This window comes from Cupressus sempervirens, chromosome 11, assembly GCF_028749045.1.
Source record: "Cupressus sempervirens isolate cs-2001-9-10 chromosome 11, ASM2874904v1, whole genome shotgun sequence".
NCBI classification, from domain to species: domain Eukaryota; kingdom Viridiplantae; phylum Streptophyta; class Pinopsida; order Cupressales; family Cupressaceae; genus Cupressus; species Cupressus sempervirens.
In genome coordinates, this window is record NC_143128.1 from 834,586,079 (window position 1) to 834,611,811 (window position 25,733).

The 25,733-nt window shown below is 37.1% G+C and overlaps 1 protein-coding gene across 1 annotated transcript in view; it reads left to right on the top strand.

Annotated features, from left to right (window-relative positions):
* Positions 1–23,423, top strand: part of LOC149532147 (purple acid phosphatase 18-like) — a 36,153-nt gene extending 12,730 nt beyond the window's left edge. Inside the window, exons 3-6 of the mRNA XM_089808842.1 lie at positions 21,643–22,019; positions 22,182–22,370; positions 22,464–22,552; positions 22,966–23,423. Of these exons, the coding sequence (XP_089664968.1) occupies positions 21,643–22,019; positions 22,182–22,370; positions 22,464–22,552; positions 22,966–23,170 (860 nt within the window). The 3' untranslated portion in view covers positions 23,171–23,423. The remainder of the gene's footprint in view (positions 1–21,642; positions 22,020–22,181; positions 22,371–22,463; positions 22,553–22,965) is intronic.
* Positions 23,424–25,733: the final 2,310 nt, after the last annotated feature.

The window sequence follows — 25,733 nt, forward strand, 5'->3', positions numbered from 1 at the left end:
CGTAGAACATTGTGGGGCAATTGTATAGTTATTTGTCAACATTCTTTTCTACCACGTCACCAATAATATGTGGCTTGTATATCCCTTACACTTCATCTCTCTCCATATGAATATAAATTTATTTTTTTTTCTCTTGGTGTTCGATGGCAAAGCTTAGGGTCTATTTGGTTTGTGGAATTTAAAAAACTAGGATTTCTACAAACCTTGGCTTAGCCAAATCAAGGTTTTGCAAATCTTCATTCCGGTTTTTGGGATTTTACTTGAACCGTTTGTTTTACTCGGAAGATGTGTGTGAAGACACATTTTTATGCTCAAGCTTGGAGTTGAAGGTAAATTTCAAAAAGCAACCCAATCTATTGTTTTTACACTCCTTAAAAAACATAACCAGGTTTTGATTTTCAATTCGTACTTGCTAGTAGGAAGTTGGAAAACCTAGTTTTGAGGCAAAATTGGAAGTCCGGTATGCTAATTCCATTTTGCCAATTTTGAAACAAACACAAAAATTTTCAAATCCAGATTTTGTAAAAGCCAATACCTATCATCTTCCAGGAACCAAACAGACCCTTAGTTATTAGTGGGTTTACATGGCCTATCAAATATCGGGGGAGGAAATTCTTGGTTTCAAACTAGATTTACAGTAATCCTCTTCCGTGCGATTTAACTTTCCCTTCTAGTCCATATTATCGCTTTAAAACACTTACTTTCTTCATAATCCACATCTCAGCTCTAAATTCGTTTGCATTCATGAATTTCTTATTTCTTATATCTCGAGTGTTTTTGAGTATGATGCTTATCCGAAACTTATCTATTTCCACGTATGATTTTATTAGGGTATGCACTCTTCAAATATACCCTTCTAATCATAATACTTCATGGACTGGGTATCGACTGTGAGTATTGAGAGTGGCTCATCCTCCATGTTGATCGGTCTTTATTGGATAATTGGGATTTGCCTCATATCCATTTCATACTTCCCCTATTCACTGACTCAATGATGTCTTTCTTGATATATCTTTGCCGCTGCTTTAGTTATTTGGAAGAATTAAATGAGTTTGATTGGTGTCCCTTTTCTAATTTGCTTCCTACTTGTTTCGAGCAGACTGCTTGATGACTTCGTTTATGATTGCACTTTCTCCTTCTCTCATATTGAATAGAGGTATATGCTATTCTTTGAATATTTACTTACTATTCGATTCTTCTTGGCTAGGATTAATTGCTTATGTTGTAGTATCTTCTGCACGAGCTTTCCAATATGTATAGTAGTTTCATTATATCAATAATTTGAATATGCATATGTTCTTCAGTATGCACTATGCATATGTTCTTCAGTATGCACTCTGCATATTTATAATATCCTTTGCAATTATGAATCACGATAATGATATTGTTTCTGTTGGTGTAAATAAGTATTCACTATTTACACTTTACTTAAGTTTACTTAGGTCAATGCATTATTTTATTATTTATTAGTTTGACACCTAGGAGTTTGCCTACTCTTATGAGTTGTCTTGTTGACAACACAAGAGTAAGCAACTCTAGTTTAGCACATGGTGTCTACAACACTGGAATTTGCATAATTAACTGAGTTGTCATGTAGACAACATAGTAGTTCACACTCTTAATTAAGCATATGGTGTCTACAACATAATTTTATGTGACACACTTTTGTAGGCTTATCTCTCATCATCACACTAACTCCTGTGCTTAATGGAGGATTATCCACACTTGGTGGACATGTGCTTAGTTGTGAGGCTTGTCATATTGGTAACTCCTAGACATTCTAGAAGCATTCCAAAGGCCTTTATATTCAGGCACTCCTAGTGTGTATGTACATCAATTGAATATCATAATGTTATTCTGATCATACTTTGGTCCATTCTATGCTTGTGCTCGAGTTCCTTGATCTTGGGTGATTTTTTCCTAAGGCAAATTCTTACATGCTATCAGAGCTGAGGGAATTTCTCTTCACATAGCCATTGGAGACCATTTTCTTGCTTCACCTCTCAGAGGACTTCAACTCAGATTCAGAGTATCGCAATCATTGGGAGCGTCTAGAGCCAAAATGGACCTTGCCATTGTGTTCGGAGCGTCGATTTGGTGAAATTTGACTATAAATTCGCCTACTCTAGGCCATAGTCAAATTTGAGGCAAAATTTTTTGCAAACCAGGACCCGAAGGTTTGATTTGCAAATTTATTTTTTAGGTTGGTATTTTATTTTCTCTAAATTTTTTTGCCATTTTCAGAGCAATTTTTCAAAAAAATTTTTTAGGCCATCAAGGCCTGCAAAGAATTTTTTTTTTGTAGGAACTGGGTGGTGAAATCCGGGCCCTTGCAGGTGGAATATTCTTTGAAATTCCCAGTGGTCATCACAATTCATGGCAAGCTTAACCCTGCGAGCACTGCACATCTCGGCAGTGAACCCCAGTGGTATCAACTTTGTTTTACCCCTTGCGGGCTCAGGCCTTTATTTGTTGTTGAGCACCCAAACCCACCACATGTGGGACTACTACAAATCCCCACTGGCCTTTCAAACAAGATTTTCCGACAATGGCAAGGGTTTCTCAGCAACGAGGATCACGAACCCTCTCGCAATTTGTTCCCAGCCGTTTCACCCTATCCCCGGCAGGCCCTTTCTCCGGCAACACTTGCAATTAAAAACCGGCGTTGTTAAAGTGACTTCTGACGACTCTTCTTTCCGGTGCAACACCATCAGTTGGCATCTCCTGTTGGCCTTCTTTTCGGTACGACTTTTCTGGCCAGTCCAAAATGCCACGCGACACTTTTGCCCAGCCGGCATGCGGCCCGACGACAGCGCCAGCTTGGAACCCTCCATGTGTTGCTTGCACGTCACCTGCCACATAGACGGCTAGCTCACTAGACATGTGTTGCCACATCAGAACTTGCTATACCTAACAACTCAGTAGATTCGTAAGCCCATTCAGATGCCATGTCACAGCCCGAACATCTGTTGACGTTAGCATCCATACAGCTGACCTCACGGCCACATCACCAGGGGACCCTTTTTTGCTAACATTAGCCGACCCTGTCATTAAATTTGACGGCCGTCTAACCGTCATCTGCAGCCCAGAATACACTGCCATGACGGTCGTTTGACTGTCAAATTTAACCCAATGTTTTGCTGCCCTGGACCCCTCTTCAAATTCAGTTTTGATTTAATAGTCCGACTTTGGGAGGCCATAACTCAGTTATCCGGACTCCAAATCAGGTGCGATTTTTTTGATTTTGGGTAGAATTTCTTGAACTTTTTAGTAGTGTAGTTCTTTTCTGGTTTTGGTGCACAGATTTGTCAAAAATTGCATTTTTTGGTGATTGTACCTATCCAATCTTGCATTTTGCAACTTCAAACACTTCATAAAGGCTCATTTGGGCACATTTTTAGGTTCCATTTTTTTTGAAAATGTTTAATTTTTTGTCTACTTTTCAGATCTGCAATCAAATTATAGGGTTGTGTGGACAAAAATATCACTTTCAGAATTAGGTCATTTTCTGCATTGTGTTGCTTTGATTACTCTTCAAAATTGTTGTACATCTAAGCTATAGTGCTTAGTACCAGATTTGAACCTCAAAAGGTTGTTGTAAACAACAAAATTAGAAGCCCCACTTTTGCCCATTTTGACGAGTGGCCTATTGTAAATGCACTATATATAAAGTGCCAAAAGCATCATTTTTGGGGGTTTCTTTGATTGAGTGAATAGAGGGGTGTGTGTCTTGTGTTCTTGTGTCTCTCTTTCTTTCTTGTGCTCTTTATTTTTCTGCATCATGGGTTCACCTAAAACTCCACTCCTAACTTCACACAATTATGCTACATGGAAAGATATTGTATGGAGTAGACTGATGGAAAAAGGTTTAAATCTATATGTTGATGGTACAATTACCAAATCCATTGATGCTACAGCACTAGTTGATTGGCAAATTAAAGACAATCAGGCTTTAGGAATTATTCAAAGTTGTGTTCATAAAGATCTCTTCTTCCACATTTCCAGCTTTAAGGAAGCTAAGGGTGCTTGGGAAAAACTTGAAGGATTGTATGATAAGGTGGATGAGGAAAAGGGATTCTAGATTGAGGATGATTTACTTCTCTTGGATCTTAATAATTTTGACACAATTCAAGATTATATCAACAAAGCCAATGAATTGAGAGCACTACTTAAAGATTGTAGTAATCCCATGAAGGATGATAGATTGATTCATCACATTTTGAAGAGTCTACCTTCAGAATATGCATCTTTTGTTTTGAGTTACAACACTCACAGGTTGACCATGGGAAGTACCTTCACTAAGCCCACATTTGATGCATTTGCAGAAATGTTGATGTTGGAACAATCCAAGTTGATAGATATGGGAATTCTCAAGTCATCAAAGACCAAAGCATTGGTGGCTACTAATGAAAACCAATCAAATCAAAGTGGCAAAAGTTCTACCAATAGCAAGAAAAAGCAGTGGAAGCAAAAATCACAATCAAATACACAACAATTTTCCTCCTCACAACAAGGCAATTCTTCTTCCAACAAGAAGAGAAACAACAACAAGAAGGACAAACTATTTTGTGCATATTGCAAGAAACCGAATCATGATGAGCATCATTGCAAGACTAAGAGAATAGATGAGTTAGAAAACTTATTTAGGAAGAACAAAATCAATGTGCCAAATGCTTCCAAGGATTCAACTCCATCCACTTCAAAGGAAAAAGGGTAAGCACTTATGGCTGGTTCCAGTTCTTTAGGGGAATGGATTCTTGACTCAGGTGCCTCGTATCATATGGGTTCTTCAAAAGGAGACTTTTCTTCATTGAAGCAATCTAAGGTACCTCACATCTTTGTAGGGGATGATACAAAAATGGAAGTTGAAGGGAAAGGACAAGTTGAGATGGAAAATGGAGAGTTCAAAGTAGTTCTCTATGTTTCCAAGCTTAGCTCGAGTCTCCTTTCAATTTACCAAATCATTCACTATGGAGATGGCAATAAAGTTGAGTTCCTTCTTGATTCAATAATGCTGCGCAATCTTAAAGATGATTCATTGGTTGTAGTGGGTAAAGTCAATCATGACGAAAGGCTTTATTCTTTCTCCCACTTTATGCCTTTTCCTTCACATGCCTTGTTGACACAATCTCGATCACGAAGCAAATTATGGCACGAGCAGTATGGACATCTTGCCTTCTGCTATCTTCATCAACTTTGCTCAAACAATATGGTCAAAGGTCTACCTACAATTAACTTTTCTAAGGGTGAATGTTCAACTTGTTCAATGGATATGCATCTAGAAGAGAACATTGATAAAGGGAAGTCTTGGAGAGCATCAGTTGTACTTGATTTGGTTCACACAGTTCTAGCAGGTCCTTTTGCAGTAACATCAAACATTCTCACTTTTATTGATGACTTTTCACGCTACACATGGGTCTACTTTCTTAATCACAAGAATGAAGTGTTTGATAAGTTTCTAGCCTTCAAGTGTCTTGTTGAAAAGCAATCAAGGAAAGCCATCAAGGTTCTTTGTATGGACAATGACAGCAAATATGTGAACTCAAGACTTAGAGACTTTTGTGAACTTGAGGGTACTCATCTTTAGAATCTAGTAGCATTTAGTCTGCAAAAGACAAATGTTGCAGCAATGAGGATTAGAACTCTTAAGTCAATGGCAAGTTGTATGATTCAAGCTAAGTCTCTTGACCCATCACTTGAAGTCAAAGCTATAAGCAGTGCCAATCACATCCTTAATAGGTCTCCTCATTATTTCTTAGATGAAAAAGCTCCTTTTGAGGCATGGTGCAGCAGAAAACCAATTGTGAAACATTTCAGAGCTTTTGGTTGTCCAGCATGGGCACACATATCTTCAAGGGAATGCAAGGCACCACCACCAAGGCCTTGTACTTTCATTAGTTATGAAGACACTGTTAAGACATAGACTTATGGATCCCGAGACTCGTGAGATTTTTATAGAGGAATGTTCACCTAACTTATCTTCTCTCATCCTCTCCATACTTCATACATTGTGAAAACTGATAGTGACAACAGTGATAGTGATTCAACATATTCAGATATATGGGATCCTATTGACAGATGCAGACCAAGGTCACAATATCAACACATTCCACATGCATATATTGCTACAGTGATAGGTCCACGCAAATTAGTACAGTTGGGTACACCTTGTCTTCCAGTGCTAGCATCAAGAGATGACTACATAACAGATATTTCAGGTTTGTTTGTGGAGTCATACATAGTAGATTTGGGAGGCATGATTGATGATATACATCTTCTCTTTGATGAAGAAGATCCTTCTTCAGTTGTCACGAGGGTTCACTCTGACCCTCTTGTCCATTCTCTACATGATCAGTCTTTCCAAGTTGATATGATTGTGGATCCTTATGTACAACAATTGTAGGAGGTCTCTTTATCATTTGAGGAGATGGTTCTTGGGGATATGTTCTACATCTATCCTTGCTAGATCAAACATTGTTCTTTTCAGCAGTATTGGAAGGGGTGACAGTTAGTATTGACACAAAGACAGTTGAGCAGGTTTCAGAGACACCAGTCATCATCGAGATTCATTCTACACATTGGGGAAGCATCTCATATGTACCTATGACATTGTTTCTTCCAAAGGGGAGGAACATTATTTAGTAGTCATGGATCAGCTTCTACATTGGAGCAGCTATCACTGATCGACATTCTACATGTGGGGGGGGGGACTACCTTCTCTTCTTTCTTCTTCTTCTTCTCTCTTAAGGGGGCGACCTTTTCCTCTTTTGGGATTGTGTTCTTCTCATACTTCTCTATTGTATATACTTGATGTATGTTGCAACGGGGGGTCTTGATTACTTACTCCATCCATGCATCTTGTTTTTTCATCTCTCTTTTTGGGGGAGGGTGTTTCCCATGAGGTTTTCCCTCTTTCTCCACTTTATGAGAGATTTCATTTCATTTTGTACATGGGTACCTAACATGGCCTAGTAGCCAGGACCCATCATGCATTTTCATCCTAGCTTTCGTAAGCTTAAGTGCATTTCCCTAAGTTGCACTTAAGGGGGGGTGTTGGTGTAAATAAGTATTCACTATTTACACTTAAGTTTATTTAGATCAATGCATTATTTTATTATTTATTAATTTGACACCTAGGAGTTTGCCTACTCTTATGAGTTGTCTTGTTGACAACATAGGAGTGAGCAACTCTAATTTAGCACATGGTGCCTACAACACTGGAGTTTGCATAATTAACTGAGTTGTCATGTAGACAACACAGTAGTTCACACTTTTAATTAAGCACATGGTGTCTACAACATAATTTTATGTGACACACCTTTGTAGGCTTATCCTTTCATCATCGCCCTGACTCCTGTGCTTAATGGAGGATAATCCACACTTGGTGGACATGTGCTTAGTTGTGAGGCTTATCATATTGATAACTCCTAAACATTCTAGAAGCATTCCAGAGGCCTTTATATTCAAGCACTTCTAGTGTGTACGTACATCAATTGAATATCATATTGTTATACTGATCATACTTTGGTCCATTCTGTGCTTGTGCTTGAGTTCCTTGATCTTGGGTGATTTTGCCCTAAGGCAAATTCTTACAGTTTCTTCTAGTCAAGATTGGTCCTACAAGACTAGTCATAGTGTATTGATATGCTTTTGCAATGATTGTTATTGAGGATTAATTGTTTTGTATTTTCTCACATCTACAACCCTGCTTTGATACCATGTTGAGTTCCCGAGATTGTTGCAAATATAATAGCACTGCCACAATGTTTGGTATGTGTTTCCAAATGCATTAAACACATACATTTATATTAGATAATTAATATAATAATATATTTAATCATATATATTATATTATGATATTAATTTCTCTAATATATTTGTATCTCATATAATTATATATATCTTTATCTGACAAAAGCTATCAAACATCAACAATATTAACAAAGATCAATAGATCAATATATACAAAAGAATAAACTCGTCAAGAATAGAAACATTCTATTCTAGCTTACAGATAACTAAAAGCTAACTAAATATTAGAAAAATTCTAATATTTACAATAGCTTCCAATAGATAACTATTAAATATAAATAGAAACTATCTATTATTGTAATACCCTCCCTTAATGGTTAATCCATCCACTACACCAAACTATCCTCTAAATTTGACAAACTTATCTGGACCAAGAGGTATGGTGAGAATGTCTACAGTCTGATCCGTTGTAAGAACATATTGCAAACAGACAACAACCCAGTTGAGCTCTTGAAAAACCCATAAATAGAAACTATCTATTATTGTAATACCTTCCCTTAATGGTTAATCCATCCGCTACACCAAACTGTCCTCTGAATTTGATAAACTTATCTAGACCAAGAGGCTTGATTAGAATGTCTAGAGTTTGATCCATTGTAGGAACATATTGCAAATAGACAACCCAGTTGAGCTCTTGAAAAACCCATCAAAAATTGGTATTTTTTTGGGACTTGTACAAAACTGTAGGGTTTCGAAAAAAAAAAAAGTACTCGGCTTAAAAATGGCAGAGATTACAGTTTGAACAAGAAAATTAGGGTGTGGATCAAGCACAAAGGGTTTTAGAAACCCTAGACACTGTCATTTGGGGCAGATTTGCTGAGCAAAAATGCAGGTTAGAGGTGGAAAAATAATGAGTCACGTCTACAGCAAAATGCGACTGATCAGAGTAGAAAAATGTTGCCGAATCAGAGTAGACAAACAAAAAGGTTGTGTCTAAAAAATGCATGAGAGTTGTAGGAGATCGCCCAACATTTAGGAAAAAGACCCCAGAACAAATCGCGTCCAAACACTTGAAGAAAATAATTGTGAACAGGAAAATTTGGGCATAGATCAAGCATATATGGTTTTAGAAACCCTAGATGTCGTCATTTGGGGCAGATTTGCTGAGAAAGAATGCATATCAGAGGCGGAAAAAGGAGTCACGTTTGTAGCAAAACGCGACCAAATCAGGGCAGAAAAACATAGATCACGTCTAAAAAAACATGTGAGTTGTAGAAGGAGATCGACTAGTGTTCAGAAAAAAACCCCAAAACAAATCGCGCATTAACACTAGAAGAAAATAATTGCGAACTAGAAAAATTTGGGCATGGATCAAGCACAGAGGGTTTTAGAAACCCTAGATGTCACTGTTTGGGGCAACTTTGATGAGAAAAAATGAAGGGCAGAGGCGGAAAAAGAAAGAGTTATGTCTACAACAACACGTGATCGAGCAAAGCAAAAAAACACGATCAAATCAAGGTAGAAAAACAGAGAGATTGCATTTGAAAAACGTGTGAGAGTTGCAGAAGGAGATTGCCCAACATTTAGAAAGAAGACCCCATAACAAATCCCGTCTAAACATTAGAAGAAAATAACTGCAAACACAGGCAAAGGAGGAAAATCATACAAACAAATGGTTTGAAACCCTAGTCGGGTTTTGCCAAAAAATCAATGCATAGAAAAAATCAAAAAAGACATTTAAGAAAAATTTCATTTGAAATTTTTTTAAAAATGACTTTTTGAAGTATTTTCTTTGATACCATAGTACAAGAAGTAATTGGAAAAATGCTTGATATTAATAGAGATCAATAGATCAATACATACAAAAGAATAAATGATGTTTCCTTAGGAAACGATCGTCAAGAATAGAAAAATTCTATTCTAGCTAATAGATAACTAACAGCTAACCAAATATTAGAAAGATTCTAATATTTACAATATATTACAATAGGTAACCATTAAATATAAATAGAAACTATCTATTATCATAATAGTACTAGCCCACCTTGGTTGCCCCTTGAAGCACCATCTGTATTCAACTTACTATCCAAGGTCTCTCCAACTTATATTTCTTTTTAAGCCGAAAAGCAGTCATTGTTGGAATCCTGGGTGACAAACAAAGTTGTTACATAAATGCTCCCATTTTGGAGAAAGTATTTGAGGTAGACAAATCTTATGCTTGATAGATTCATCCACATTCATTTTGATCTTCCTTCCAAATGTATCCTTGCTAACTTGTCTAAAGATTTTTCTATTTCTCTCCTTTCAAATGTTCTAAAGCATTAGGGTGATGGCATACCACAATGCAGGGAGGGAATTCTAATCTTGGGGCAAATTGCTTTTCTATGCTTGAGTCAGTTCTAAAGATTGAATGACGACCAATGGAAGGTTAGACAGTCTAGATAAAATCTTCCATAAGGGAACCACCATGGACAATGAAAAAACAAATGTGTGATAATTTCCTCATTGTCCCAAAATAAAACACAGTAAAAGGCTGTTGAAATATAGAAGCAACACACAATTTGTTGGAGGGGGTGGGGGGTTGAATCAATTGTGTCCTAACCACATAAACTTAAACCAACTTCGTCAATTAAACTTTTTACCATAAATTTGAATGTTAAGTATATAAGAAAAGGATCACCATATCACATGAACACAATAACACCAAGACTTTTTATGTGGAAAATCTATTAGGGAAAAAATCACGATGAGGATGATACCCACAAGATGATGTACTCTGTTAGAAGCACTATACCCTGTTAGGAGTATACAAGGGGAATATACATGCATTTAGGCTCATTGGTCAATTACTACATAGTAAGGTTCATTGCCTTACAAATTTACTTGGACAACAATCCACAAGTCATGAACTTTCTAATAGCATACTCCTTATGTCAAGCGAGTTTGAGTAAATTACATCAGATCTCTTCCTCAATTGCAGATTCCACTCATACCTCTTCGTACATACATCACTACATCTATCTCATCCACTCTCACACCTCTACAATTACAAATGATTATATCTTTTTATACGTTTCATCAACCTTGTAGAAATAAACAAGGTCAGCCAAAGCTAAACACCTAATTACAAAATATTTATTCATTACAACTCATTACACAATTGGATCCATTGAATGTCGACTAAGAAATAGCAATGATCCATAACAATATTCTCAAACACACAACTCCATAAATCATGACACAATCCATCACAACAAGTTACAGCACCAAATCAGCCAAGAACATGATGAACACTAACACACTTCCAAAAAATTCTCCAATGCAATCGCACAAATCACTATGATCCAACAACATGAATAGAACACGATCATAAGATATCAACAAGCACCTAACTCAGCAACGTCAACAACACCTCTGTCTCATAATCCATAACCATCTCTACATTGTTCATTAAGAACAACAACTAGTAAACTCTTCCAATCCACAAACATAGTTTGGGATCCTCAAAACCATGAACAAATCATGTCCAAGACAATTCCAAGTCCTAAACACGTCATAGTATTCGCATCCAGAAATATTGTCACATCGATGCACACCGATCCAAGCACTATCACTCTGTCCCTTCTTTAACTTCGCCTGAACATCGAAATACTAGTCTCTGATAAATCAGCCATAACTCATTATAATCTTACGGCGAACTTCGGTAACTTGACATAGGCCAACTATAGACATCCCTCAACACATGTTCCTACGCAAAGTCTGATCTGGAATATAATAGTCTCACCAATCTAGTCTTTCCACTTGAACATTCCTGCAACATCTCTGCAACACTGTCTCAACAAATAAATATGTTGACATCAATGACAATACATCTCTCAAATATGTGATAGCAATCTCTGAAGCACATATTTGCACAATATCACAACAAAGGGGCCGTGGAAGTCACATTTCATTATCATATCCCATGTTAAGACTCTTCCCTTTAGCACCAACCACATAAATGAACCACCTTGGGCCAAGTAGACGACTGCCATATATGTTTGAAGATATCCTTTAACAAGTGTCTAGAGCAGCATAGCTTAAAGATACTGTATATTCACCCAAGTAGACTTATTTCCCAAGGCTAGGGGAACCAGATTATGAGGAAGTTAAAAGGGAATAACCTAGGAGAATTGTTGTTTACTGTACAGGGTAAAATGATACTTATCGCATGTAGTACAGTAGAATATAACATAGAGCAGATACTTTATTCATATACGCAATATGCACTCCAATGCTTACAATATGATTATGATGATGTTCCAAAGTCCCTTTCAAATGGTGTACATATACTTTCCCCAAGGGGTGACTCAACTCTCACACGCCCTTTCGGATACACTTCTACCTGTCGGCTACAATATAGATTTTACTGACAACATTATCCCCCCCAAAAAAGAAAAGTCGTCTCTGGACGACAATTGCAACATTGTCGAGATAGATTAACAAAATAGAATACATTAATTGTGACTAACTATAATAGGATAGATCTTTTTCCGTCACATCACATTTACATTCCTCCCATGCCTGCACCAAGTTGGTCTCCAAAAACATGTTGCATCTGTAGCCTTTGCTAACACAATACTGTCTCCCTAGCTAAACTGACCTTGATAGCCACTGGTGCCGCCTTCTCTGCTTCCAACTCTTGGGTACGCTGAGCCAAGTGTCACTCTACTATCTCCAACTGTATGGTCAGCTCCTCCTGAGCTCTCTATGCATTCACCAAGACAGCCTCACGTCCAACACGTACTCCGAGTGCCTCAAAGTGTAGCACCCCTCGCGAAAGGCTTGCTCTAGTGCTCTCTCCACCTTTGGCATACAAACACTCCATGCCTGCAATAGCTCCAGGTCTTATCAACTGGTCACACTTCCCAAGACTGATAATTGAACTAACTAGGGGTCTAGGAGGCAATGCCCCTAGCGGGGTCGAGGGGCAGCACTCCCGCCACTAAGACCAAATTAGCACCCTCAAACCCACATAGAAGTCCATGGAACTCACCATTTTTGTGATTTTCTTCCGATCCCATACTCTTTTTGCCAAATGCTTATGTTTTCTTCATTACTTGTTTATGTCTTTCCCTTTGATACCATATGTTATTTATTGGGTTTACTCCCTCTCAATCAAGAAGATTGGATTCACTGAAGGTTAACTAAATAGCATCCTCAGTCTTCTCCCTCTGAATCTTAATCTCCCTCTTTTTCCTGCAAGAACATTCTCGGTCCTACAAGAACATTCTCGGAGGAAAAGATCAAGGCAAATAACTCATAAAAAAATAAGAGAGATATTAATATCATACTCAAATAAGATCTTTCTAATAACAATATATACTTTGAACTTATTTCATTGAAGTAGATTATTAGAATCATCCTTTCAATAATAATTTAATTAGTATTATGTCATATAATATTATGCATAAAATTGAATACTAAGGAATGACAATGTCATAAACTCACCTTTTATCCAGTTGATTTCGGATGCATGCTCTTGCTAATATTAAATACAACTCCATTATATGTTAGGATAGTTAGTGGTTGACATAGAGAACAGTAAATCACCACTTCCAAACATATCTCCTCATGATAATTTGGCAAGTTCATTTCCCTTTCTATTTTATTCCAAGTCGATCGTTCTTAACGATAAATATATATTACAATGTCAAATTCTTAGACATCACCCCTCGATATCAATATTGTTCTCTCTTAACAAACATAGTATCCAAATCCCAAAAGACCTTCGATATGTCTTGGTACTTGTGCAGATACATTTAGATACCCTAATTGTGATCCCACAGGCCTTTTATAAATATATGTTATCTTTTGCAATATACATATTATCCTAGAGGATAACGGTAGGGACTTTTACGATATATTGTTCTTTGCAATGATAAGTAATTGTATGTGTTATTCAATCAATCCAAATGTCCTTTTTGTTTTTGCTCTGAGTCAATAGACTTTGCAAACCATCTCCTTCTTTGTTACTATCTAGTTGTTGTTCCCACAGTGTATATCCTTCCACGTGGGTTCTTTGTTTCTCCTCACACTGGCTCCAACCTTTCCTTCAGTCAAGGAACTGTGATCTCTTATTGCTAAATTGTAGGCTAATGTGGACAATAAGTGTCTTTTCTGTATTCTCCATCAACGCTGGGTGTACGTGATATTTTATTGATTGTCAATTTTGTTAACCATTCCAATTGATACCACTATATCTCCTCCCTATTTCCTTTTGGCAGTGCACAATGAGTTCGATAATCCCTCTATTCATATTGTGTTTGATTATTATTATTGAATATATATTTCACTGTCATTTCCTTATTCACCATTTTTGACACACTCAATAGCAGTGACGTCAAAATATGAAATGACTTTGATGCATGCAAATTTCCATTGTCCAAAAGGTGCTTCTCATTACCATTATCATCATTCAGAAGCACAGGCGGAAAATTGAAGCCAACGCCGATCACCAAATAAAACATATGAATCAACATCTGAGGTAATATGCGGGGTTCCCAATCTCCTGAAAAAAAAACTTTCACAACGCATTGAAGATTGCCCAAACCCTATTCTAAAGTTATAATTTCCATGCAGACTACACATTGCGCTACGCAGGCCCCTCAACATGCCTACCAATTTCGTTAGAGTGAAGTGACTACATCACAACATCCTGGTGTTACTTCTTATATAGGTGTTACTTCTTACGCACAATATATGTAAGATTGATTGGAATATAGAAGTGGTTGTAGATGTTTAGTTTGACAACTTCAAATATTATATTAGACTCAACAATTTTCATTTTGGAAACATCATAGGCTAGCACTAAACCTGCTCTAATACCATGTTAGTTTGAAATATTGTTGCATTATTAATAACATTGCCTGTTCAAGGTATATGTTTTTCATATGAAACATCCTCTCATTTATATTGAGCATAGGTTATTGAATAGACATGTCTGTTCAATAATCAAATCATTAATTTATATAAACTTAATTATTGTTATATATATATATATATATATATATTTCTCACATATAATAAGTTTATATCTCACATAGAATTATATCTCATATATAATTACATGTATATCCAAAGAGTTATCCGATAGAAGCTACCAAACATTAACACTTATATCCGTGGTGTGGTGTAACCTTTTCTTTCCGCACGGTCTGTTCACCGTGTACCGTACAATGGACTCTTTCCTTTTGTTGGGTTTGTACAATATGTTCTTCCTCTTGTATTGGCCATACGATATGTTCTTTCCTTCAGCTTCAGCTATAACCACCTTTCCTTCTTTCGCTTCTTTGTATTCTTTCGGAAATTCATTTTCCTCTCCTTTATTACCTTTGTCGATCCTCAAGATATTATAGTGCGGAAAGAGTTCTTAGTCCTCCATCTGCCAATGGAGTAGGCCATTCACCGAGTCCAAGTCATCATCATTAGACCCTCTTTCCAGTCTCAATAGTCCCTTTTCATTAGGTTCCATTCTCTTCTTCCCCTCATCATCCTCTCCACCTTCGCTTTTAGAATCCAACGACGTTGCTTCCTCACCTATCATTTGTGTGTGCAAGTCAATTACAAATCTTAGGCCTCCATGTTCCATGGATAGGGTATTTCGTTTCCAATCATGTTTCACCTTCGCTTAAACCAACCAGCCCCGTCCAAGGATGGTGTCTTACCCTTTTCTTTTTAATGGAATGATCACGAAATCCAATAGAAATGTTTGCGTTCCAATGGTTACTGGTTGTGCCATCAGGGTCCCTAATGGCTTCATTTTGTGCTAATCCGCAGTGAGTAATTGAAATGTAGGTGGCCACAATGTAGGTTGTCCCAACTTTTTCCATATATCCTCCGATAGTACGTTTACTCCTGACCTTCCGTCTACGATTGTGTCCGTGAGTATGGTTCGTAGAATACCCATCTCTACAACTGCCAGATGTCTTTCCGTAGTGAGTGCTAGTAGCATTGGGCTTGTTGTAGTCACTCCACTGCCATCCTTTCCTATCTCTTCCATTGCTTTCAGGAGTGGTGTCATGTTCAGTATCGCCGTCCGCAACTGAGGCATTGTAAGGTCATTTAATTTTATAGGAACTTCTATTTGCATTACTTGCCTTATAATATTTTGTTCTGCCAGGTTCCCTTTCGAGGTGTCAGCAATGTCTTTTTTTTGTAATTTTTCCATTCCCATTTGTTTTTCCAACTCCGTCCGTGCTTGTTGCAACCTCTTCTTTTCTTCCTCTACATCTGTGTACATTGCCTTCTTCGCTTGTTCGCGGGTAATGGCTAGTGTCTCCTCATCACATGTTTCAATGCCTAACAAGTTCACCCCTTGCTCAGGGCATTTCAAATCCTCATGGTCTCCTGAACCACACCATTTGCATAACAATTGTGGCATTTCCTTTGTGGTACAGTCTTTGGCAAAGTGCCCCCAGAGGTTGCACACACGGTATTGTATCATCAGCCGTCCACTCGAGTTGTATTGTATCCGACTTCGGCCTCCATTGTTATTATTATTATTACCACCTCGTCCACTTCGGTTATTGTTCTGGTAACAACTTGAGGTTGTGTCATTGGTTGTTTTCGTTCTTGCTTCTACAGTGGATACTTCTTGTGTCAGCAACACTTATTGTTACCCTTTTGTCTTCATATTGAACGGGCATTCCTTTGTGGAATGTCTCGCAATCTGGCAGATATCGTAAAATTATTTTTTCGGGCAGGAGCCCTTTCTGTAGCCCTCCTCCTTATAGTCTGTAAACCACAATTCCCCTTTCACTGAGTTAGGATATTTTTTCATATTTTTGAATTCCTTCATCATCCGTAACATATCTTTCTGCTATGCTCGAACTTTCTTAATTCTTCGTCCTTGCTGCTACTTTTAGAAGATGAATCGTATGAGTCTGATGATTTGTGCTTCTTTTTGCTCGTCTTCTGCTCACTCTCCAGATCCATCGCTTTATTATATGCATTTGTGTATGATGCTGGAGCTACAATCTTCATTTTCTTCTTTAATGCTGGTTGTAGCCCTTCAACAAACCATCGTTTCTTTAATCTGTCAGCCGGTAGGCTCTCCATCTTCCCCACCAATTCTTTCAACCTTCTTGCATATACACAAATCGTTTCATTTTTTCCCTGCTTCGTACTATATATTTCTGCTACAATTTTATCATCGTCCCTTAGTAATCGGAACTCTATTATCAATTCTTTCTTAATGTTCGGCCATGTAGTTAATTTCTGAGGATCAACATTTGCAAACCAATCAATCACTACACCTCGTAGGGTCATCGAGAACTGTCGAACCCAGTCATCTTGGTCCATTACACCATTTACTGTACATATTATTTTGTATGTCTTGCAGTGTCTGATCAGATTTGTCGTCCCATCACTGTTGAACTTCAGTAATTTTTCCTTTGGTCTTGCCATTGCTACTTTCTTTTGATTCTGTGGTACTTGCTGTGTACTCGTGTTGTTCTGAGCACCTGTGTTGTTCTGAGTACCTGTGTTGTTCTGAGTACCCGTGCTGTTATGCACAAATGTGCTGCTTCAAAAAACCGCCCTACTTTGGACAACCACGCTACTCGGTGAGAAAAGATCTTCCTCAAGCCAAGTTGTTCGATTCTCTGCCTATATCCGTTCGTCGAGTGTATCGGGAATGAAGAGTTCACTCCACGCTCGTGCTCCTTCGGCACTTCGAGCCGTGCGAGTTTCTTCCCTTTAGTTCGGATTCTCTACTCTTGGCGTATACAAGTTAAGGAACTCCTCCCTTGTCTCTTCCACCTAATTCAATCCATGTCAAGTCTCTTTTAGCAATTCCTCGGCACTCCTCAGTCTGCTAGGTGAATGCATTCCCTCTGTCTGTGCTCCTTCACCCCCTCGGTGCTCGTCGGTAAGCTACTGAAGCTTTTGTTTGTGCTCCACCTATGCTAAAATTAAAACTTCCTGTGCTATGTGTATTTCATTCTTATCTTTTATCTTATTCCCATCCTTGTTAAGCAGATTCGGCATTAATCTTTGTAACACTTCCTTCATTCCAGTTTCAATTGGCAGTGGCACCAAATGTTTACCATACAAGGTAAAAGGATATTTATCGCATGTAGTACAGTAGAATATAACACAGAGAAGATACTTTATTCATATATGCAATATCCACTCCAATGCTTACAATATGATTATGATGATGTTTCAAAGTCCCTTCCGAACAGTGTACATATAGTTTCCTGAAGGGGTGACTCAACCGTCATGCGCCCTTTCAGATACACTTCTACCCGTTGGCTACAATATAGATTTTACCAACAACAATTGTATCAATCCAATATTGTCCAGTCTCCCAATTTGAGAATCCAACATTTCCGATCTCCCGAGGATGAGTAGTGGGCTGATAGAAGTGAACAACTTTGATCCATCCTATTTCATGCAAAGCATCCATGGTAGTCTTCCATTTTTGGAATTGAGTAATGATAGGTGGATGACCATCCCAATAATCAATTCAGACTTTGGCACTCTGACCATTACATACATTCCAAAACAAGTGTTGTTTTATAAGAGCTTCCCCAACTTTTAGAACAAGAATGGATGATCCATTTGGAAGAAGATTCAAGAGACAACTAAATGATATTCTTTGAGGTGTTATTCTTTACATAATTGGCTCAAATTGTAGCTTTTGACAACACAAAAGGAGCTTTAAGCATTCTCCAGTAAAGTTTAGCTGTCAAAGCTTTACTATGCTTGATGGAGGCCACCTTCCCACTTAGATTGACAAGAGTTTCCCATTTAAAAAGGGACCACTTTCTTTTTACTTGCAAAGCACTCTACATGAATTTCTGGCATGGGAATCCAATTATTTCAAAGCTAGATCTGGAATCTTCAGGATAGAGGAAATAGATACAAGCAAGTCTTGAAGGACTGCCATAATCAATGCCATTTGTCCCCCTGATGAAAGTCATTTATTAGTGCTCTTCTGCAATCCATACCTTCTTTATTGATAAGTAAATGCCAATCTTTAAGTTGTTTAGCTACTAGAGGGATCCTAAGATATTGAAGCAGAAGAGATCCTCTTTTAAAGTGGAAGATGTTGAGAATTTGAGCCTTCGGTCTACTAGAGAAGTGAAAGAAAAAGATGGTAGATTTCACATGATTAACCAGCTGATTAGTGATGGGATATGATTAACTTTGATGGCTGACATAAAATGTTGTAGTGATGGGATATGTTTGCATTATTTCAGATACTGCACATTGGAAATTATCAATTGATTTCTGCAAAATCAGAACACAATGAAAGAATGTTCACAAAATTGGAGTTGATGTCAAATGGGTCCGTTTGGTTCGTGGAATTTAAAAATCTGGGATTTCTACAAACCTTGGTTTAGCCAAATCAAGGTTTTGCAAATCTTCATTCTGATTTTGGGGATTTTACTTGAACTGTTTGTTTCACTCGGAAGATGCTTGTGAAGACACATTTTTATTCTTAAGCTTGGAGTTGAAGGAAAATTTCAAAAAGTAGTTCAATCTATTGTTTTTACACTCCTTATAAAACAAAACCAGGTTTTGATTTTCAATTCCTACTTGCTAGTAGGAAGTTGAAAAACCTGGTTTTGAGGCAAAATTGGAAGTCTGGTATGCTAATTCCATTTTTCCAATTTTGAAACAAACACGAAAATTTTCAAAACCGGATTTTGAAAAAGCCAATTCCTGTCATCTTCCAGGAATTCCAATTCCTAATGCCTTCTTTATTGGAATGAAAGTTAAAAAATATGAGTGTGCATAGAAGACAGGCAAAAATATAAAATTATCCCTTAAGATCTTGAATATTTACCATTGTAACTTAGCTTATGAAAAGAATTAGTGATTGGAAATCACAAAAATCTTGTCACAGGAAGATCAACATATGGTTTTCACAACTTAATAGTACTACCAATAAGAAATTAAAAGATATAAATCAAATAAAACTAATAAAACCCTGAAGGAACAGCTTGGCAATCATCTTCCAAAGATTCTTTCCTTTGTCCCTGTCCCCCATGCCATTTAGCCTCCTAGTCTGACCAACCCTTAATTGTATAATCATGTGTTGCAACTTTGTGTTGTCCTCTAGTTTTCCTAGAATCTAACCGATCAATGATTCTATGAACTATTCAACCATATCATTTACCTTATCCTTTATCAAATTTTCAACAAATGTAGGGAGTAACTGCTTGTATATCCAAACTCTAAGAGAAATAGGGATATCTTCTAATGAAGAGTGAGAAGAAAGTGTACAATAAGATAAAGAATCATCAGTTCTGGCCTCCGTGGAGCCAAAATCCTCATCTTTAGTTTGTTGATTTGACGACTGTAGTTGCCTCCTCTCCATCCTATCTGCTGATGCCTGTAAAACCTTTGGAATAGCATCAGAAACAGCTGTATAGCTTTTCATCTTGCTAGAGTGCTTTGCATCTACCATGACTACATTAACTTGCTGAATCTGTTCTACAACAATTCCTGTTCTAGTAACAATGGGTTGTTACTGGATTTCATGGTCATCAATAGGAGTAAACACCAAATTACTAATTTCACATTTGTTCCACCCATCCTCATCCATGTCATTGATCATTGAAATCTCATTTTGGGTCTAATCAGCAGGGGGTAGAAAGTTGGAAGCCCTGAGAACCTGCTAGTGTCAAACAGATTTTCAGGACAAACTGCAGGTATCCACTATTCAAGAACCTCCTTGAGGCAGGTTCAGGCACCTTTAAATGAAATGGAAATGAAAATCAACATTCAATGCCGTGACATTGTTAACATAGTCAGTAAGTACCCACCTTGTTGAAGATATCAATATCAACATTACTTTCTTTCAACAGAAACTGAAATTTTTAGACATAATTAGCCAGAAATTTTCAAATTTCAATCCGGATACTTACTAAGGCATTAATGTTGGAAAACAAATATAGAATTTACCAAAAAGTATTCTAACTAGGATACTCAGCGAAATGGAGATTCAACAGAAAAATGTTGCATGGTTTCTTGCTGACCATACATAGAGCATTAATCAACTGCAAATCTAGCATTAATCAACTGCAAATCTAGATTCAGCTTACATGGAGCTAATTGTGAGTATTGTAGTAGACGTCTAATGACTTTAAGTTTCTAATTTGACTCCTTCCCTGTTTTTCAGAACATGTAAACTGCACTTGATAAAATTCCTTAATATCATTTCTTTCTTTTTTAAGTATCATACAACAATCTGCGGTGGAAGAAGTTCCCATTTCTCAAACAGAAGAAAGGAGTATGGTTACTAGATACTTCTAGGACACTTAGCAAATGGACCTTCAACAGAAAGATGGAATATTCTAGATTTAGCTCACATGGAGCTAACAGTGAATTACTGAAGTACTAGTAGCCATCTTATTCTTTCGTTTATGTTCATAATGGAAGAATTTGATTCATAGTCCCATTATTCAAAAAAATGTAATTTGCACATAATTGAATTTGCTTAATATCATTTCTTTCTTTCTTAAGCATCATATAACATTCTGAGATGGAAGATGTTCCCATTTCTCAACTAGAAGAAAGGAGTTCCATTACAAGATATTGCAAAATAATAGTCAGATGGTAGATTGCATAGCTGTATTATTTCTACTTCTGCACCTAGTATAAATTTTAAAATCCTAGGATCTTGGTTTGGATGATAATTCTTGAGAATCATCAAGAAACTTTGAAAGATCTTTCATTGTGGCATTTGGGCGAGTCTTCTTGCTTCTGTTTTCTCGTTGTATTTCTTTACCAGTCCTAAAATGTTTGCTTGTTAATTTTCCTCTATGCTACTGTAAAACGATATTAAATGCATCGAATGTTCTAAATACATTTTGGTTTGTTTTTCATTTACCATAGGTGACCTTGGCCAAACAGAGTGGACAGGATCAACTCTAAAGCATATAGAAAATTTCAAGCACGATGTACTTCTTTTACCTGGTGATCTTTCATATGCAGATTATAGACAAAATCTGTGGGACTCATTTGGCCGTTTGGTGGAGCCTTTGTCAAGCAAAAGGCCTTGGATGGTTACAGAAGGAAACCATGAGATTGAAAAGATTCCACTGTTAACTCATTCCTTTGATTCCTATAATGCACGATGGCGAATGCCTTATGAAGAAAGTGGTTCAGAGTCCAACCTGTATTACTCTTTTGAAGTTGCAGGGGTACACATAATCATGCTTGGTTCATATGCAGACTATGGAAAGGATTCAGAACAATACAAGTGGCTTCAGGTGCACCTCATTATTGTTTGTGGTTTTAAGTATTAGTTTTATTTTTTCATAAATTCTAATTTAATTTCTTTTGAGTAGATATAAATACAGAAAATTCTAAATGTAAAAGAACAATTTTTTTGGTTCAAGTTATCTAAGCCTTTGAAAACTTGTCAAATCCAGGCTGACCTCTCAAGAGTAAATAGAAGAATAACGCCCTGGCTTATTGTAATATTTCATGCTCCATGGTATAACAGCAACACTGCTCACCAAGGAGAAGGTGATGACATGATGGAAGCCATGGAACCACTACTTTATACAGCTAAAGTGGACATGGTATTTGCTGGTCATGTGCATGCTTATGAGCGATTTGTAAGTAGCTTACATGGTCTTTTTTTCATGCATTAAATTAATTTAGTTTCCTTGATCGTTGTAACATTGTCTGATATCCTATCTTTGTTTCAGACTCGAGTTTACAAAAAAAACATTAATCCATGTGGTGCCATGCACATTACTATAGGAGATGGCGGAAATAGGGAAGGACTTGCAACCAAGTAAGTACAAGAGAACTTTGCACGTTGTCTGTCTAAATTTCATTTTTTGGCTAATTCACCTTGTAGGATGATCTTGAATGTTCGGACTGGGAGGTTTCTTTATTTTTCCAAATTCACCTGCAACTTTGCACCCAGTTTATTGGGTAATGCCATATCTAGTGATTTGGATGCAGTGTTTTATCCAATTTCAAAGCTTTATCATGTTTCCTACAAATTTGAAGTTGGTAGTCTGGTGCGAAGTACCAATATTTTACCACTTGAGCTCATCCACTAGATATTGCATGTACTTTGTTTGCTTAACTCATTTTTTCTGTTTGTTGACCACATAAATAAAAGATATTCTCTCTACAATTTTATTTTTGACATTTTCACTCATTTACCTCCATTTGCATGCTTATACTTTTGTACCTCAGCTTTTTGGATCCACATCCTCAGTATTCAGTATTTCGAGAAGCAAGCTTTGGACATGGTGAACTTTCAATTTATAATGCAACTCATGCACATTGGAGCTGGCACCGTAATGATGATGACCAACCAGTTACAGTAGATGAAGTTTGGATCACCAATCTAAGCAACTCAAGAATGTGTCCTGAAAGTGATGATATGGTGAAGGGATAGTGTCATATTCTAATGTCAATAATGATTGCTATTTATGTTGGCTTTTATCTATTTGAAAACTTACTTGGTCACTTAGCAACTTTTGAAGCATGCCGAAAAACGAAACAGATATGGGGGAATATTTGATGCAGTCATGTAATGCACATTGCATCTCCTCTCAACAGTTGTTAAGATCAAAGTGAATAGGTAAAAGGAACATTGTAATCTACTGTCGAATGAAATTGTATAATCTATCATATTGTAATTAGCTGAACTTGTGATTTTGCTTGTCAATAAATATTGTAGCATGCATACAAAGGACATCTTTTCTTTTTTAAATAAATATTTTCTATGTATCTTCTATATACCTTTTTATATTTAACCAATGGGCTATTAGTCTGGACTTTTTAGCAGGGAAAATTGTCATTCTTCTGAAACTTTGTGCTTTCTTTTTTTCCATTCTTGACTTTTTTTCTCTTCTGAAAAACATGTCTCTACTATTTGGCTTCTTTTTAGTAGGCATGTAACTTCAATAAAAATTATGTATGAACGAGTGAAAGTTTTTATTAACATCTACAAGGTGAAACGACCATTGGGACCCATGGATAGCCAACAAGCAAAAAGCAAGTGAAGCCCAAAATAGAAGGCTCCCACAAACTAAATCTTGTTTTGTTCTGCAACTTGGATCTTCTAGTACTATGTACCTTGGTTAGAAAACTTGCAACCCTTATTATCTTTTCTTTTTCAAACTTCACGTTTAGTGTACCAATATAATTGATCCGTATACCCTTCTAGGCTAAACACTTTATGATGTAATACCATTCTGTCTCTGCTGCTTCTTGAGTGCAATAACATCTTTTATTTGCCCACTCTTCTTTAGGTATTGTCCATCTTCCGGTATCACATCTAAGCTGGTACAAATTAGTTTTATCTAGGCAACTAGCGTGTTTGCTTTTCGTTTTATTCCATTCCTACATAGTTCATTGGAGTGTGATCATGCAAGGGATTAAAATGTTTGATTTGCTACTTTTTTTCTTCCAAGATGCTCAGTCCACATGTATTCCTTGAATTTGCCTTGAACATATTTTTTAATTTCTTCATTGATGCTTGGGCATTCACTTATTTTAATATCCACTTATTCAACCATTTGTTGTTTTGTTTCATCCACATGCTCTCTCTTCTATCTAGTTTCTCTTCTGCTACCACTTTTGGCCAGCGATACAACTTCGTCTTCTCTGATTTTCTTAAATAGGTTAGCAATTGGCACATAGTTGCTGCTTCAATAGGAAAAGCCTTACCTTCTGCCAAAACATTCTCATATGGAATTAGATGATTTAATCTTATGCTATTTTGATTAAATGTTTTTGCAGTTTCTCTATTTGTCTCTGCTTGTTGAATTTTTGCTACCCCATACCTCACAACTATACAGTACAATTGGAAGTACGAGAAGCCCAAGTTTTTTTTTCCTGGTTTCCAATCCCATAGTTCAATACCTCTGCACCTATATTGCTGTGAGTGTAATGCTTTCCATCCTCCTAATAACCTCTTTGTTCTACATGTTTCCTAGCTGGCTTTTTTGTGGAAATCAAGACCTATATATTTATATTATTTGACCACTTGCAAGGGGCTATCTTCAAGGATACATTCTCGATGAGCCTTCTTTTTCTCCAAGATAAAGATCACAACCTTGCTTTTGCTGGCATTCACTTGCACACGCACCTAGTGGCAAAATAATTCTAGAACTTTTAAGCATTCCATCAGATATTGTGTTGTTTTTGCCATAAAAATAAGGCCATCTACACTTAGAAGCAACTTTATCACATAGCTGGTCAAATGGACCCCACCACTACAAGCATGTCTAGCTATTCCTCTAATTTGTCAATATACATCTCGAATAACCCCATTAATATTATTTTGGTTTGAGGCGTGAGGGCTTCGAAGCCTCATTTTAAGTATTCTTCTTGTAGACCATCTACATCGGGAGCCTTACCCAACACAAGCTTTATAATTCCTTCTTTAACATTTTTTTGAAGAGAAGAGTTTAGCTCTTGAGATGAGCACGGTGGCAGGGGGTGACTTTATCTTGTCCCCTCTCATATATAACTCTTTTACATACTCTATCCATTGAAGATTTGTGATTTTATTCTCTTTATTTTTGTGTTACCTAGGGAGGCATCCTCAACCTAAAAACCCCTGTCCCCGTATTGAAAATGTTTTGGGAACTTGGGGATGGCTAGGGGACATCCCCACCCCATCCCCCTTTTTTGAAAATTCCGACAAAATGTCTCAAAAACTTGGGGACTTCAGAATTTTTTTTTGGGGACGTTTGTACATCCCGGTGATGGTTGGGGATGCCTTGCAAGTCCCTGGGATGGATGGATGGATGCAATTTTATAGGCAACATCAACACTAAAATATTTTTCTTTTATAAATCATTTTCTTTTTTAATTTTAAAGTAGGCCCCTCCGTCCAAGTTCACCCTAACATGCTTACTATTGTTCGTTAGTTAATTCCTGCTATTTGGGGCCCTTTGATTAGTATTTGACAACATTACATTAAGAATAATGGAATTAATATTGTTGTT